Source organism: Cavia porcellus, unplaced genomic scaffold (genome assembly GCF_034190915.1).
Source record: "Cavia porcellus strain 051 isolate PalLab524CR breed Dunkin Hartley unplaced genomic scaffold, mCavPor4.1 scaffold_10, whole genome shotgun sequence".
Taxonomy (NCBI): domain Eukaryota; kingdom Metazoa; phylum Chordata; class Mammalia; order Rodentia; family Caviidae; genus Cavia; species Cavia porcellus.
The window spans coordinates 6,255,451-6,270,241 of record NW_026947493.1 but is presented as its reverse complement, the minus strand read 5'-3'; the positions used below and the strand labels follow the sequence as shown (position 1 = coordinate 6,270,241).

The window sequence follows — 14,791 nt, the reverse complement described above, 5'->3', positions numbered from 1 at the left end:
AAAAAAAGTAAGAATTACCTGTTGAACAAGGCATCTGGAAATTGGGATCATTGCTATCCAAAACGGGCAAACAGAACTGGTTACTTGCAGATCCTAGCATAGGATCCTTATCGCTGAGCATGTTCTTCAGCGAGTCCTCTAAGACATTTTGACTTGCACTAAAATCCTCACAGACTTCATTCTCCAGGTTGGATCCTAGAAATAGGGCATCATCTAAGTGTTCAGTAGAAATTAAATGATTAAATGTATCAACTATATCCATGAAGACTTCTGTGTGTCTTTCAGCCCTATAGAAAGACAAAAAAAATACCATAAATAAAGCTATCAATTGAAAATCACCTAATACCAAATTATTTTAATAGTTTTGAGTCTAAGAACACACTTCTGAATTTTTGTTTAAAAAAAAATCCTGTCTTTAAATAAACATTTGGAAATGTGGAACGAATCCTTACTAAATAATCTTTATCATGCATGTAAATATTATTTAACCAGAAACCTACAAAGTATTTATTCAAATTCATTACTTCTAGGGAAAAATATCATGTATAGTTCATTAATTTGTCACACTTAAAAAAATTACATGGCTTAAACATAAACACCAAATGTTTTAACTGTAACACTTCCATAAGTTAAAAATCAAACACTGCTCTTACAGTAGGTCCACATAAAAAGAACTTTAATCCAATCACTGAAACGATTTACAGAAAGGTAATATATAGAACAAAAAAAACCTCATTTTGTGAGGGGAGAGAAAAAAACTCCAAAAAAGAAAGTATTAATTAAAGACAACAAAACAAAAACTACAGAGGCAAAGACCTGCACATGCAAACAGCTTCAGCGGTAGAGGTGGGGGTGGGAGTGCTTTTCAGGCCAAAATGAGAATTAAAAGAATCTTACGTACTTAAATTGATTTTAGTGAGCTATGTGTCATCTACATGGATATCATTAATTTCCTACATACTGTACCTACAAAATATTATTCAACAAAAGTCATCTTAAACTTTAAAGGAGAATCAACTGCCAAATTTGATTACTGAATTATTTTCAATACTGATTTTTTTCTTTTTTCTTTTCTCGTACTGGGGATTGAACTCACGACCTCACACTCGCCAGGCAGGCACTTATGGCGCTGAGCTAAATCCCCAGCTTCAATACTGGTTTTAGACAAAGCCAAACCAATATATTCTGTGGAAGAAAGAGGAATCAACCAAAAAACTTAGTATTAGGTTAGAAAATTTCACTGACTAAACAGAGTATCTTCAGCTCTACAATTCCAAAGTTTTTTTCACATATGCTCCAAATCTACAAAAACTCTCAACCTGGCCTTGAATTCAGGACTAAAGGATTCACATTCATATGTACCATTTACTGGGTACATATCATACGCCACACTGTGATAAACCTCTTGCCTGAATTTATGTAATTTAATCCCCCCAAGTAAATAGGATCTGCTATTATTATTTTGTTGCTGTTGCTCTGGGTTTGTATTTTGCAGTAGTGGAAACTGGGCCTTCTCTCACTGAGCTACATCATACACTTGTCATTTTTTTGGACAAAGTCTCACTAAGCTTCCCATGCCTTGTTTCTAGTACCAACAAAATACACTTAATTTAAATGTCTTTCCCAACATCACAGCCAAGATTCTCACCCAAGTTACAGGCTTCATAGCCCAAGCAGGGCTTTCACTGAACTAAACAGCGGGAAAGATCTGACTCCTTAGAGGATCGATGCACTCACAGAAGTTAATCTCTTCTACACAAAAGACTTTGGGTATCTCTTCTCAAAATCTGCTACTTATTTATGCTGAAATATTAATAGAATACTGAAAGGAACCCATTATTTTACATGCATTCTTGGTAATGAAAAGTTTGAAAAAGTTCTCAGTATCTAAGAAAAATTCAATTATATATTAGCAATTCCTATACTTTTTTTTTAGGCTCCAAAGAAATTTCAATATTGGGGCTGGAGATTTAGCTCAGTGGCATAAGCACCTGCCTTACAAACAAGTGGTCATGGGTTTAATCCCCAGTACAGATTAAAAAAAAATTTCTTTTCAATAAATTTAAGTAATTAAAAATAAATCACCAAAAACATTTACTATGTTTACAAAATTAAATAGGCCAGAACTACCAATGAATTCTTTTATCTGGCTATGCTGGAGTCCAAGCTTTGCAAGCCAAAACTTTCTTTTAGAGCTATACCCAACTAGTAATCACCACCACCATCACCCCTTGCCAGATGAATGAAAAATAAAAAGGCAATTCCAACTCTAGACATAAACTGTTAACTTCCCTTCTAAAACCTACTAGGAAAAAAATGCACTTATTCCCATAGCAACATAAGCTAGTAAATTCAACAAACTTCACCTGATATCTTTCTATAACACAGAATATATATGGTGTGCTTTCAAGTTGTGAAAACATTCAAACTGAAAGAGTAGTAAAATACAAAACCTATAATAGATATTATAGTAATGAAAGGGAAAGTGCTCTAAAGATATAACTACATTGTATAAGTGTGCAAGATCACCATACCACACTTCTTTAGTTCATCAAACAGGATAGTTCGTGCTGTCATTGTCTGTCCACTTTTTATGCTTTGATTTTGTAATGAACAACTACTTTTAAGATAACAATATGTCATTTTATCAACTAGTGTTTTTTTGCTGCTTTTTTAAAAAAAATTCTGTATTATTTCTACCATTTTTTCTGTTTTGCTTTATTTCTCTAAATTAAAAAAAAGAAAAGAAAACATTTATAAATTCTGGTCACCCAAGATCACAAAGCTTTCCGGAAGACCAGCCCATTCTAAATAATTTTATAAATGAATGAGGGTTTTCCCCAGTACTACTACTGTTTATGAAAACAGTGCCTTCAGAAGCTGTGACCAACTGCTTAAACTCAACAAATGAGAACGAGTCTTTACAAATTTATTTTAAAAAACAAAATAGTAAACCATATTATAACTTCCAATGGTTTTTAGGCAAAACTAATCTGGCTTACAAGGTGTGGTTCCCTTCATTTACATAAAAGGCATTATCAAGGAAAAAGATTCTAAGAGCAAAAGTAGAGAAAGAGTATAACAAAGCTACATTCCTTTAACAATACTTTTTTTTTCTTTATTCGACTGATGTTTACTAAATAGCTACACTACTAAATGAGACACCTATTTGGGTCAATGAGAATAGGAATCTTCTAAGACAAAATAAAAGTATAAAGCATTTCAAATTTATGGGTCCAAAGATTGCACTTTCAAAAGGATACATCACAAGACTAGCACTTTGTGAAGTACATTTTACAAAAAACTGTTATGAACTGTGAGCCTGTTTTTCTTTAGTGCTTCCAAATGGCTGTGCAAAGGTGATCCCAAAGGGAAAAAAATGTCAAAAATAACAGTAACACAGACACCTACCTAACACTTGAAAATAACATTTATTAGAGGAATAAAGTAGTTTACTTTAAAAAATCAGTTTCAGATATTAAATACTATCAAAAATAAAAATGTTAAGCACAAATATTAACTAATATTAACAAATATTAGTATTTACTCAAAACAGACACACTGATCTATTAAATGCAATGTGTACTGAATCATCGAACTGAAAAAAAGTGGAAAAACTGGTAAACTAGGAAAGTATACAATTTAGCTGATAGTAATGCAGTAATCTCTTTTTAAAAGTCATCTCTTAATTCTGACAGTCACTAGTGTTGTGTCAGATGTTAAAAATCAGGGAAACTTTTAGGCACACTAGTGTACACCGGTAACCCCAGCAATTCAGCAGGTTGGGGCAAGAGGTTCGCCAATTCAAAACCAGTCTAGAAATCATAGGTAGACTCTCCTTTCAAAGAAGGAGGGAAAAAAAAAAAAAAAAAAAAAAAAAAATCAAGGAAACTGAATTAAGGATATCCAAGAAATCTACACCCCCACTCCAATGTTCTTACAAACTTAAAGTTATTTCAAAACAATACCTACTAATGCAGGAAAACAAAGATAGTAAGATCTAATTAAGGAGAAAAGTTAACTTAGTATCTTTATTAATAATACAGACTGCTTGATCTTCAGTCTATCAAATTCCCACATGAGCTATTTTGGCAGCTGGTTGGCTTGATCTTATCAAGTTCCTGTTTCATAAGCTGCAATTTTAAATACCTTTGTTAGGCAATCTGAGTTTATTGAAACATAGCAAGTTTATCTACAGTGCATTTTAAAATGGCTAACGGTGTGTATATCTAGTTAAATCAGTGTTAGTTATACCCAAATATACATGCTAATGTCAGAAATTATTTCTGTGCTCAGAATCCGACCTCATGTATACAGACAACACAATGCATGCAGCTAGATCAGAGAACTACATAATGTGCTTATAATTAAAACTACCCATTCATTCTTGCATTTATTAAATATCTACTACAAAGCATTATTATTAGCATGCATCAATGAAATAAACCCCAGGCTCAAGTACAAGGAACTCACAATGCAAGACAGAATATAAAAATGTAACAATTATAAAGGCATGAAGGCATGTAAAACAGCTAAACAAAATATGAAGTGCTGCTAAGTGTGAGGGTGCACACTGTTATCCCAGCTTCCAGAAGGGTGAGGCAGTGCATTTAAGGCCAACCTGCACTTAGTGTGAAACTCTGTCTCAGAAAAAGCAAATGAACAAAAAAATCTCAACATATCAAGTGTTGTATTGGAGTAATGCAGGTGGTGTCATGAAGGGTCAAACTCAAAGTCAAGAAAGGCTAAACAGATCATCTATGACCTGGATTCTAAATGTCCAGAGGCTATTCGAGGCCAAGGGAAAGTTAATCCTAATTATAAATGGCTAAATTCAGTTCTAACAGACTGTTCATAAAGGCCCAGAACACAAGTGAAGTAAAAATGATTAGTGCTAACACTGTAATTAAAATTTAATCTGAGCCACAAAGACCATGTCCATTTTAAAAACACCTGTTTCAGCCCAGGTGGTGGTACAGGCTTGTAATCCCACCACTAGGGAGGCCTAGGCAAAAAGGATCACTACAAGTTTGAGGCCAGCTTGGGCTACATGAGTTCAAGGCTGCCTCAATACAGTTGATCAGATCCTGTCTCCAAACAAAAAAATGAAGCAAAACAAACACTTCATCTGTAACTCTAAAAGAATTATAGTGCAGTCAAATTTAGTTCATAACAATAAAATCAAATTATATCATTTTCTACCTATTTCAGATACAAATAGAATGAGAACATTTTTAAAAAGTATAAATATATATAATAGGAAATACATTTGTATAAAAAGCCACTTTAGATTAAAAAGTCTACCTCAATTTTTAAAAACATCTTTAAAGCCGAAGTACTTTGTACTGTAGTACTTTTTTTTAGAAAAGAAAACTAAGTCTACACAAATTATTAAAGTTATCAGAGCTCTGAATGTATACCACAATAAAGATCTGTCTTGTGTGTGCAGGGGACGGCACTGAGGGACAAAACATTACTCAAACCTTATGGAGCTTGTGAAAAATCAGGACGGTGGTAATGTGGCTCTACATAGACAGTATGTGTATGATGGTGGGTGAGGGTTTCACTAACAGGGTGACATCGTTAGCCAAAACCTGAAGTGAAGGAGTGATCATAACGAAGAGCAATCCAGGCAAAACCTGAAGTGCAAAGGACCTGAGGTGCGGCACACCAGGTAATTTCCAGCCCTAACACCATAGCTGAAGTTGAACAGTCAACTTCAAACATGCTTAGCATGAACCAGTTTCTAAGGTCAGTAGCTATCAAGGAATAAAAGTATGTTGTGCATAATACATTGCTCATGCCTGTAATCCCAGCACACTGAGAGGCTACAGTAAGGGAGAATCAAAAGTTCATACACCCAGCCTGGGAAACTTACTGTGACCTTGTTTCAAAATTTAAAAAATTTTAAATGGCTAGGAATGACAAAAAAGGGGAAAGCTGTAGCTCAGTGCAGAGGCCCTGGGCTTAAACCCTGAAAACTGTTAGTCAACGAATGACTGGGCAAACTACACCAAGAAACAGTAAAATAGAAAACGTAATGTGCTCTGACTTCTCACCAGGCACTGTTATGCACAATTTACCTCAGTAAAACTCCCAAAGGAAGGAGAAATGTAAGCCAGATGACACGTGGCATTGCTCAGAGACTTTTCAGTTATGGTAACTAGAAAGCATATTACATGTCACAGTAAATACAGCACACTGTACTGTAGAAAAACAATCCTACCACAAAGAACTGTCCAGTCAAAATGTCAACAGAGCAGGACTAACATATTCTGCTCCAGTTAGTGATTCATTTAGTGTAACAATCTTATAATTATACCACAAATATTGAACTGAAATTACGGAGATTATATAGCTTATGGAGATAAGCTATAATAACAGCAGGGCTAAAGTATGAACCCAAAAATTCTCATTCAAGAGTCAATGTGCACCAGGAATTTAACTCAGCAGCATAAGTGCCTGGCTTTGCAAGTGTGCGCTTGTGAGTTCGATCCCTGGTACCAAAAGAAAAAAAGTCAATGTGCTTACCCTATGGTTTCTTTCTTAAAGTTTAAAAGCTCTAAATGTTTATCATCATGCGAACACTGTTCTAAGCAACTTAAATATATTATCTAATCTGCACAATCACAATTAGGCAGGTAGTACTACTATTCTCAATTTACAAGAGAGGAGCTAAAACTAGTAAAGTTACATCCAATGTTACAGAATAAATGACAACTGTGATTCAGCTATATAACACAACAGTCAGTTTTTAACCAGTATGACCAAAAAAAAAAAAAAAAAAAAATTAAAGCTGAGTCATACATTAACCTGGGATAGAGTCAAGGGAAATTAGTAAATGTTAGGCCACATGTTATGAAACACTTCTACAAAGGACTACTCTGCAAAGCAAAGCAACCTAGTAACCTGCTCTGCATACCTCGAGCCCATTCTGGTGCAGCTTCATCAGTCAGATTTCCTGTCAAAAAGGAGGAACCAAGGTTCAAAACAACTCTTCTGAAAGGATTTGGTAAAAAGGGTATTTACAGTATAAAATCTTGAAGGGTCTGCTGTACCAAAGACTAAAGCAGACCTACAAACTTAAAACTATCAGGTAGAAGGTGGATCTGGCAAAAGCACAATTACATTAGTCAACATTAGTAAGAAAAAGTTAATTCAAAGTTTCACAGTTACTTTGCCCATACAACTGCCATTTTATGAAGGATTAGACAACGGAATTAACCCCAGAAGTAGTAGAACTAGCTCATCAAACTAGGATCTATGTCTAACCAGCATGTACGGATTAGTACTTGCTATATACTGTACCAGGGCCTATGGGAAGTGTATTGCATGGATTATCTCACTAGTCCTCACAAGGAGTCTTGTCTAATAGGTACAATTATGATGTCTTTCACAGAACAGCAAATTGGGACCCAAACAAGTACACAATTTTCCAAAAGTTATACACCAATATTCTCATATTCAAACTCAGAGTAATTCTGAAGCAGCACTCTTATTAAACTACTGTACCTTATATCCTCTACTTAAATAACATGTATTAAATTTTCTGGCTTTCATATATTAATGAAATTTTTTTTAATTCTAAAAATAAAACTGGCTCATTCTTCTTTCAAAATAATGCAAGAAACACACATTTAGCCATTCTAAAACAAAAAGGCTATTCTCAGGGTATACAAACAGTATCATATGGAGTAAAAGTTATCAACTAAAAACTCTATGATCTATTTTCACAGTGAAGTTTTATGTTTTCATATGTCTTTCTCACATCAACTGTGCATTACAACATTAAATTTAGTGTTTCCACATACTTGTTGAAACTGTTTAATAAAGATTCCCCATAAGTATTAAAACTTGAGGAAAACTTTAAATTCTAACAATTATTCTACATATTCTCTTCATTATTCAAACGGTGATAAAAGTTTAAATTTTCTGACCATTAAAAAAGGTGTGGCTTAAAAACATACTGTCTGACAATCATTTGGTAGTTTATATAATACCTTTTATCTTTTTTGTCTGTCTTTACTGTTTTTTTGCAGTGCTGAGGACTGAAACCAGGGCCTTCACACTAAGCTTCATCACTAGCCCTTTATTTACTTTATGAGACAAGTTTTTATTAAATTGTTAACATGCTCAGGGCTGATCTAGAACTTGCAATCCTCCTGCCTCAGTCTCCCTGAGTGCTGGGAGTGTGTGCTACTATGCCTAACTCCCACACCCTTTAACTTTTAAAACACCTCTCTTTCAAAACTCTAATATTGGTTTAATACTTCATATTCTCTGACTTTAATAATATTCCTTTAAGTGTAGAAACAGCACCTAAGTCCCAAACGTTTTTAATTAAATCATTACTATCTTTCTCAGTGCAATTAAATAATTAAAAGAAAATGACTTTTACTGTTTTCAAAATTTCAACTGAATCATAAATGTGTAACAGTCTGCAAGACACTACTGTAGTTTAAAACGCAAGAAGCCTATGCTTCTGAAAACATAGTCTAGGATTCTCAGGAGATGCTCCAAGAAGAAACAAAAGAGAAGCAGAGCCCAAGATCTGTTCTAGAAATGAAAAACTAAAAGCAACTTGTCAGCAAAAGTATCTGAAATGTAGATGCGTAAATTAATTCACTGTATTTAGAATCAGCACTCTTAAGACCCCGGAACTCCTTGACACTGTGTGATGAATCAGTTGTGGGCAATACAAAAACCTGGGTGCTGACCAATAAGGCTCCATTATCTCATTTAAAAATTAAAACAGTATCTCCAGAAAAAATTAAAACAGAAACAGAATTTCATGAAAAATTATAATGGAACTTAATCTGTTATTTTTAAATGTGCATTTATTTAAGAATGCAAAGAAGTGCCCCCCCCAAGAAGTATATGACCATTATCAAGAAAAACGGGAATTATGTTTCAGCATCCAAAACAGAACAGTATTCATAATTTTCATTTACCAGTTTTTCCAAATATTCTGTGTACTATGCAAAAATCTGAACTCTTAAGATAACTCACAGTAATTAAAGTCATTTGCTACATTCCAACTTTCAATAATACATTTTATGTCAGACTATCAACCTTTCCCAGTTCATTCCTATACTAGATGTAATTTCAGTTTTAGTAACATGATTCTAAATGATTAATATACAGAGACCATTTTCCTTCACCTTTTCCATTTTAAATTTTTATTTGGCTAAACCTATTTTTCACCTACATTATATAGATCATTTCTCTTAACTTGACCTAATGGAATATGTAATACACAAGTATACTGTAAGATCAACATGACAAAGTTACCTAAGGCCTACTCCAACAACACAGAACAAGGGTTACTAAATAAATGTAGGAAAATTTCACTGTTCTCCCTCACAGATGAGAAAACAACTCTCACGCTGTTCAACAAGTGGACCCTACGAGTATAGTATAGAAAGAAAATGGGAAAAGTGTCACATTGATGGTCAGTATGACAAGTCACTGCTACAGCTATCAAATCTTTAAAACCTAAGATTGTGATTCTTAAATAAAACTAGTTATTTCATCTAAGTACAAGTATTTTTGCTGCTAAGGAATTTACTGGCTGTATGGCTCAATCAGAACCGATAGTTCTTAAAAGTCCCCTTAAATTCTGTTACTATCACTAAAAACATATAGCATTTAAAAACGATGATGAGGATAAGGTGGAGAAAAATCACTGCGGCAGTGAACAGGAAAATGGGAAGCACAAAATAGAGAAAAAGTCTAAGCGGCAATAAAAGTTAAAAGATTTACTACTTGGAATATCTAAGCTTCACAAGACGACTTGTGTGCTCTGACAGAGCTATAAATTATAAGCACACTACGATAGGAAATATCCTGGTTCTCCGACTCACGTGTGTATTATACTACCAACACACATCTTCACCTACAAACGTTTTCAAACTACCAAATACTTCATACTTCGTTTAAATAGGTGGGAAATGAATGAGTAACTGAAGTGTAATTCTGCAATTATCTTCAATAACCAGTGGAAGACAAAAGTTCGACCCCCAACCCCTAAACAGGGCAAAGCAGAGCGTCTGCTTCCCTACGTCCTTCACGGCTGCCGTTTCCGGCTTTTCCCGGGAAGGAAAGCGGGGGAGCTCAGCCTGGGGACAGCGGCCCTTTCCCAACAACCCCGCCAACCCCGAAGCCCGGGCGCGGGCAGGAGCGGGAGCGCACGCCGGCCCAGGACTGCCTCCTCTCCTCCCCGCCCCGCCGCCCGCCGTCCCCGAGACCGCCTCCAGCAAGGACTGCGCCGCGTCGCGTCGCATCGCGCCGCGCACAAGGCACGGGGACAGGGACTGGACCTGGGACAAGGTCCGGGCCCGTCTCGGGCCCGGCGAGGCGCCTCCCTCGCTCCGCGTTCCCCTCCCGGCGGAAGCGCGGCCGTGCAGCTCCGAGCACAAAAGCGCGCGTTCGCAACGGGCGGAGGCCGCGCCGCTGGTCTGGGCTCGGCCTGGGCCTGGGCCTGGGCCTGGGCCTGGGCCTGGGCCTGGGGCTCGGGCTCCGGCCCCGGTCTGGCGCGGGGGCCCGATTCAACGATCCGCGGGTGCGCATGCCTTCGAAGGCGCCGCCGCCGCACCGGAGCCCGAGCCGGAGCCAGGCTGAGCCCAGGCCGCGCGGCGCCATGTGTGTGGAGGAAGGGGCCCGGCTCCCCGCCGCGGCCGAGCCGCAACTCACCAGCTCCGCCGGACAAGTGCCACCGCGGGCAGCAGAGGAAGATGGAGGCCGCCGCGGAGGAGGAGGGGGCCGGGCCGCGGGGCGAGGGGGTACGCGCAGGACGTCGGCGTCGCTGCCGGGCCTCAGCTGCTGCGCCCGGAGCGCCGCCGCCGCCGCCGCTCGCCTTGCCCGCCGCCTCGGCCCGCGGAGCCTCGTGGGCGCAGTCGCCACCGCACGGGGCCCAACGTTCGCCCGCCTCGTGCAAACCGTGCGGCGTCCGGAGAACCCGCAGCCATCGGCGTGCGGCAGCGGCGGCGGCGCGGGAGCGAGCGCGGGAGCGGGCGCGGGAGCGGGGCGTACCACGTGACGCCAGTGTTTACTGTTCCGGCCGCGCCGCTGCACCTGCGCACTGGGACCCCGCGGCTCCGCCCCCTGCGCGCTCCGCGGCCAAGTAGCCAAGAGGAGGCGGCTTCCGCTCAGCGGAGCGGGGCGGCCTGGCCGAAGCTGCTCTCAGTGCTCCGGTACCTTATGAAAACACTGAAGTTCAAGAACGTCGGCCCAGCGTCCGGGAAGTCCGCGGCCCTGGACGGCCGCTCGCCACTGGCCGCTGCGGTCGGCGCCCCGCTCCGCTCTTACCCCTGACCCAGCCCGACCTGGCTTCGAGCGCAGTATGGGGGCCGGGAGGGTCCAGGAAGCCCCTGCAGGTGTCCGTGGCTCGGAAACACCCGAGTGCTGCCTGTCTGGTGGCGCAGGGCCAGGCCGAACGTCTTCTCAGCTTTCAGCAGAAGCTGATTTGGGGAAACCCACCTTCCTCTGTAAGGCCAGAGGCATTTGCAGGAAACCTAAAAAGTGCCGCTCCCTTCGTAGATTTGCTGCATAGTATTTTTTTATTAGAGTAACACATAATGGGATTTGTTGTTTTTGAGTGATACTCTGTTTTTTAAATGGCACTGGATGTAACCTTGTACTGCAAAGTGAAGTTACCGGAGACTGGAGAGGTTACACACGCCTGTAATCCCAACACTCTGGGAGGCAGTGGCGAGGTGATGGCCAGGTTGAGCCAGGTCTGAGCAGTATAGCAGGACTCTGCCTCCAACTTTTTACAGGCTGGATATCTATATCCAGTGGTACCAAAAAAATTATTGGAAATTTTTAAAAGCTCTTGGGGAGTCTCTTGGTTTTTTAATATCTGGAGTTCCCAAGCCCAAAATTTTGGCTGTCGTTGGTCAGGGTTACTGTCAAACCTGTTATTGTCCCTGACTGAAATGAGCCGCTAAGAAAGTGCAGGAGTGCATCCTCTAACTGGGAAGAGCACTACAGGAGTGACTAACACCTGTTGTGCACCTGCAGATGGCCGGTACCTCCCTTGTTAACCTTCACTGCCACCACAGTTGACAATAAGGAGAGCCAAGTACTGGTAGCACTGATCTGCTCTGTACTCGTGCCCATCTTCTGATGAGTCAAGTATTCTTAATGTCAGGTGATACTGTGTTTCTGTTGTCTTGATTCTACATGATTTTTAGAATTCCATCCCTTGCCTTGACTCACCCACCCCTCAAGACTTTGTTTGCAACCCTCAGAGCATCACAACCAATTTTTTGAAAGGCACATGGTGAGGGTGACACCCACATTTTTTTTTAAGTTTTTTTTTGGTGCCGAAGATGCCTGCATGCTGCCAAAGGACCACAGCTCACTGTTTATCTACTTCGTTCATGCAGAGGGGGTCAATTAGGCCTCAGTATTCATTATCTGGTCTCCTACAATTGATGAATTAATTTTACGAGTTTGATTAAGTAATGTCTATTTAGCAGAAAAATATTAAATATCAAAAAATACTGAATTTTTAATATGTAATGAGCGTTTAAATAACATTTTCAACATCAACTACTTTATTGCTTACAAAATCTAAAAAATAACAGGAGAAGTGAATTCTTAGGTGAACTACAATGAAAATACAAGCAAAACTATCAAGGGTTGATCAAGCTCACAACCTCCCAAATGAGTGGATGGTGAAGGCTTACATAAAAGGGGTATGATTTTAGGGCTCCTGAAGGATCACGAGCCCCTGGCATAATTCAGGATTCTCTGGGGGCTGAGACAAAGAACCCTGGGTGGCTGGTATGTACTTGGTTTTCAAACGAAGGAAGAGGTTAGAGTAGAAAACATGGGAAACTAAGCAGGACCTTGGGAGTGACCCAAGGACTTCTCTGAGTCACAAACTTTGTTAATTTAGAACTATCAACATTAATTAAGGAGAAGTATATTAGGAAAAAGTCTCCAGGTTAACTTTCACTACAGGAACAAATGCCTGCAGCTACAATATTTAGTCAATTAACTAAATTAGGGTGAGAGTCAAGCATTTTCGCTGTGACCTTATCCTGTTTTTGAGACCTCACAGGCCACTATAGACCTCAGCCAGGACTTCAACCAGTTTCACTTATGAGTTCACTCATTTATGAGTTCACTGCCCATCTTCAAACAAGGGGTCTAGGCCTTGGACGCACAAGTAAACACAGAAAGCCAACTGGTTCATTTTAAATCCTGTTTAGAGCCACTTCGTAGTGATCTCCATCACTATGGACCACTCTTAGCACACAAATAGTCTTTGCTTCAGGGATCACACCTAAGGCAATCTTCACACATGACAATAGCATGTTTCCTACACAAGTCTTGCTTATACTGACAGCACATGTGTTTTGCTTTCCTGTGTTTTTTGGTTTGATATACTTGACATCTTGCTGGATTTTCTGCTCTCTTTTGATGTTTCATTTGTCTGTTCACCAGTCTGCTCCAGAATTCTTTTGTGGAGTTGTTTGGACAGATACATAGATACTGTTTTTCCTCTGTAATAATTATTATTTATCAACTCCAGTCCCAATCTTCTAAAAAAATTTCTTCATGATTTTTGTTTTGTTTTGTTTGAAACAGAGACTTGATACACAGTTCAGGCTGGCCTTGAACTTACTACATAACCCAGGCTAGCCTTGAACTTATGGAAATCCTCCTATCTCAGCCTCCAGAGTGCTGGGATTATAGCATGCACCACACACCTGGCTCCCATATTTTGTGCTTGTTATTTTCTTGATAAACTATTGTCTTGGTTACTTTTCTGTAGTTGCTGGGACAAAATACCGAAAAACCAAAAATCAAAGAAGGAAAGGTTAGTTTATTTAGCTCACAGTTTGTGAAGGTATTAGGGCACAATCAGCTGACTCCAAAGCAGGGTGATGTGGCATAGGGGCAACACTTCAAGATGGCAGAAGACAGCAAAAAAGCAATGAGCAAAAGGGCAAGGGTAAGCCTCTTTTCCTTACATTGTAAGCTGGCTACATCCCTCAAGTGGATGCAGCACTCATAAATCTCCATGCCCTCCTCTTGCACAGGCTCAGAATGTTTAAAAAGTGAGGATCTAGTCCAGGAGAACATGGCAGACAGATAGCAGCAGCTACGGAGGCTCGCTGAAACACCCAGCTTAGAAGTCAGGAATGGTGCTGAGTAAGGAATCATAAGTAAGAGGAGATATACCCCCGTGACCCAAGAACAAACTGGGCTGAGAGAAACCAACTAGGAATGCAATCCTGGTGCTATAACAGGAACAGATAAAGCCTCAGTGTGGAAGCTGGAGCCCGCGCCATTGGAAGCCGCGATTTGGGTTTCCTGCCATGGCCTGCGCTGCGTATGCATCGGCTCGGCAGGGAGAGAGACGCGCGGAAGCTCTGAGAATGGGAATCGTGAACGGAGTTGAGAGCGGGACAGGCGGGGAGCTGTGCATCCACCTCCAGTGAGTGAGGGAAAACTGGGACTCTTCCACCGTCTAGGAGACTCCAACAGAGGACATTCTGGGACTGGGCAGACTTGCGGGAACAGGGTGCTGCAGTGACTTCAGTCAAGTATCCCCCTCTCAAGTGGGATTGGTGAGCAGTGCCTAGCCCATGTGATGCTGCTGGCTGAGACCCAGTAGGCTAGCACAGCCCAGGTCCCAGCTCCTGAAGGTAGATTGACCTGGAGGGGCAGGCCCCGCATAGGCCCTGGTCTGCAACTTCCTGGTGCACTTTGGTGGGTGGGAACACGTAGCTGGCGCAATTCAATCAGACTGTGGCCAATAGGGAAGGAAGCTTGC

General features: G+C 40.3%; 1 protein-coding gene across 6 annotated transcripts in view; it reads right to left on the bottom strand.

Moving 5' to 3' along the window:
• Phf3 (PHD finger protein 3) overlaps window positions 1-10,832 on the bottom strand; it is a 79,646-nt gene extending 68,814 nt beyond the window's left edge. The window contains exons 1-2 of one of the 6 annotated variants that reach the window (XM_063256928.1): window positions 10,693-10,832; window positions 19-287 (exon numbers count right to left, since the gene is read on the bottom strand). In XM_063256928.1, coding sequence (XP_063112998.1) covers window positions 19-262 — 244 coding nt within the window. In that variant the 5' untranslated portion in view covers window positions 263-287; window positions 10,693-10,832. Of the gene's footprint in view, window positions 1-18; window positions 288-6,922; window positions 6,940-10,692 lie in introns of those variants that run through there. The other 5 variants (XM_063256929.1, XM_063256933.1, XM_063256927.1 and 2 more) reach the window with 5 other exon arrangements.
• Window positions 10,833-14,791: the final 3,959 nt, after the last annotated feature.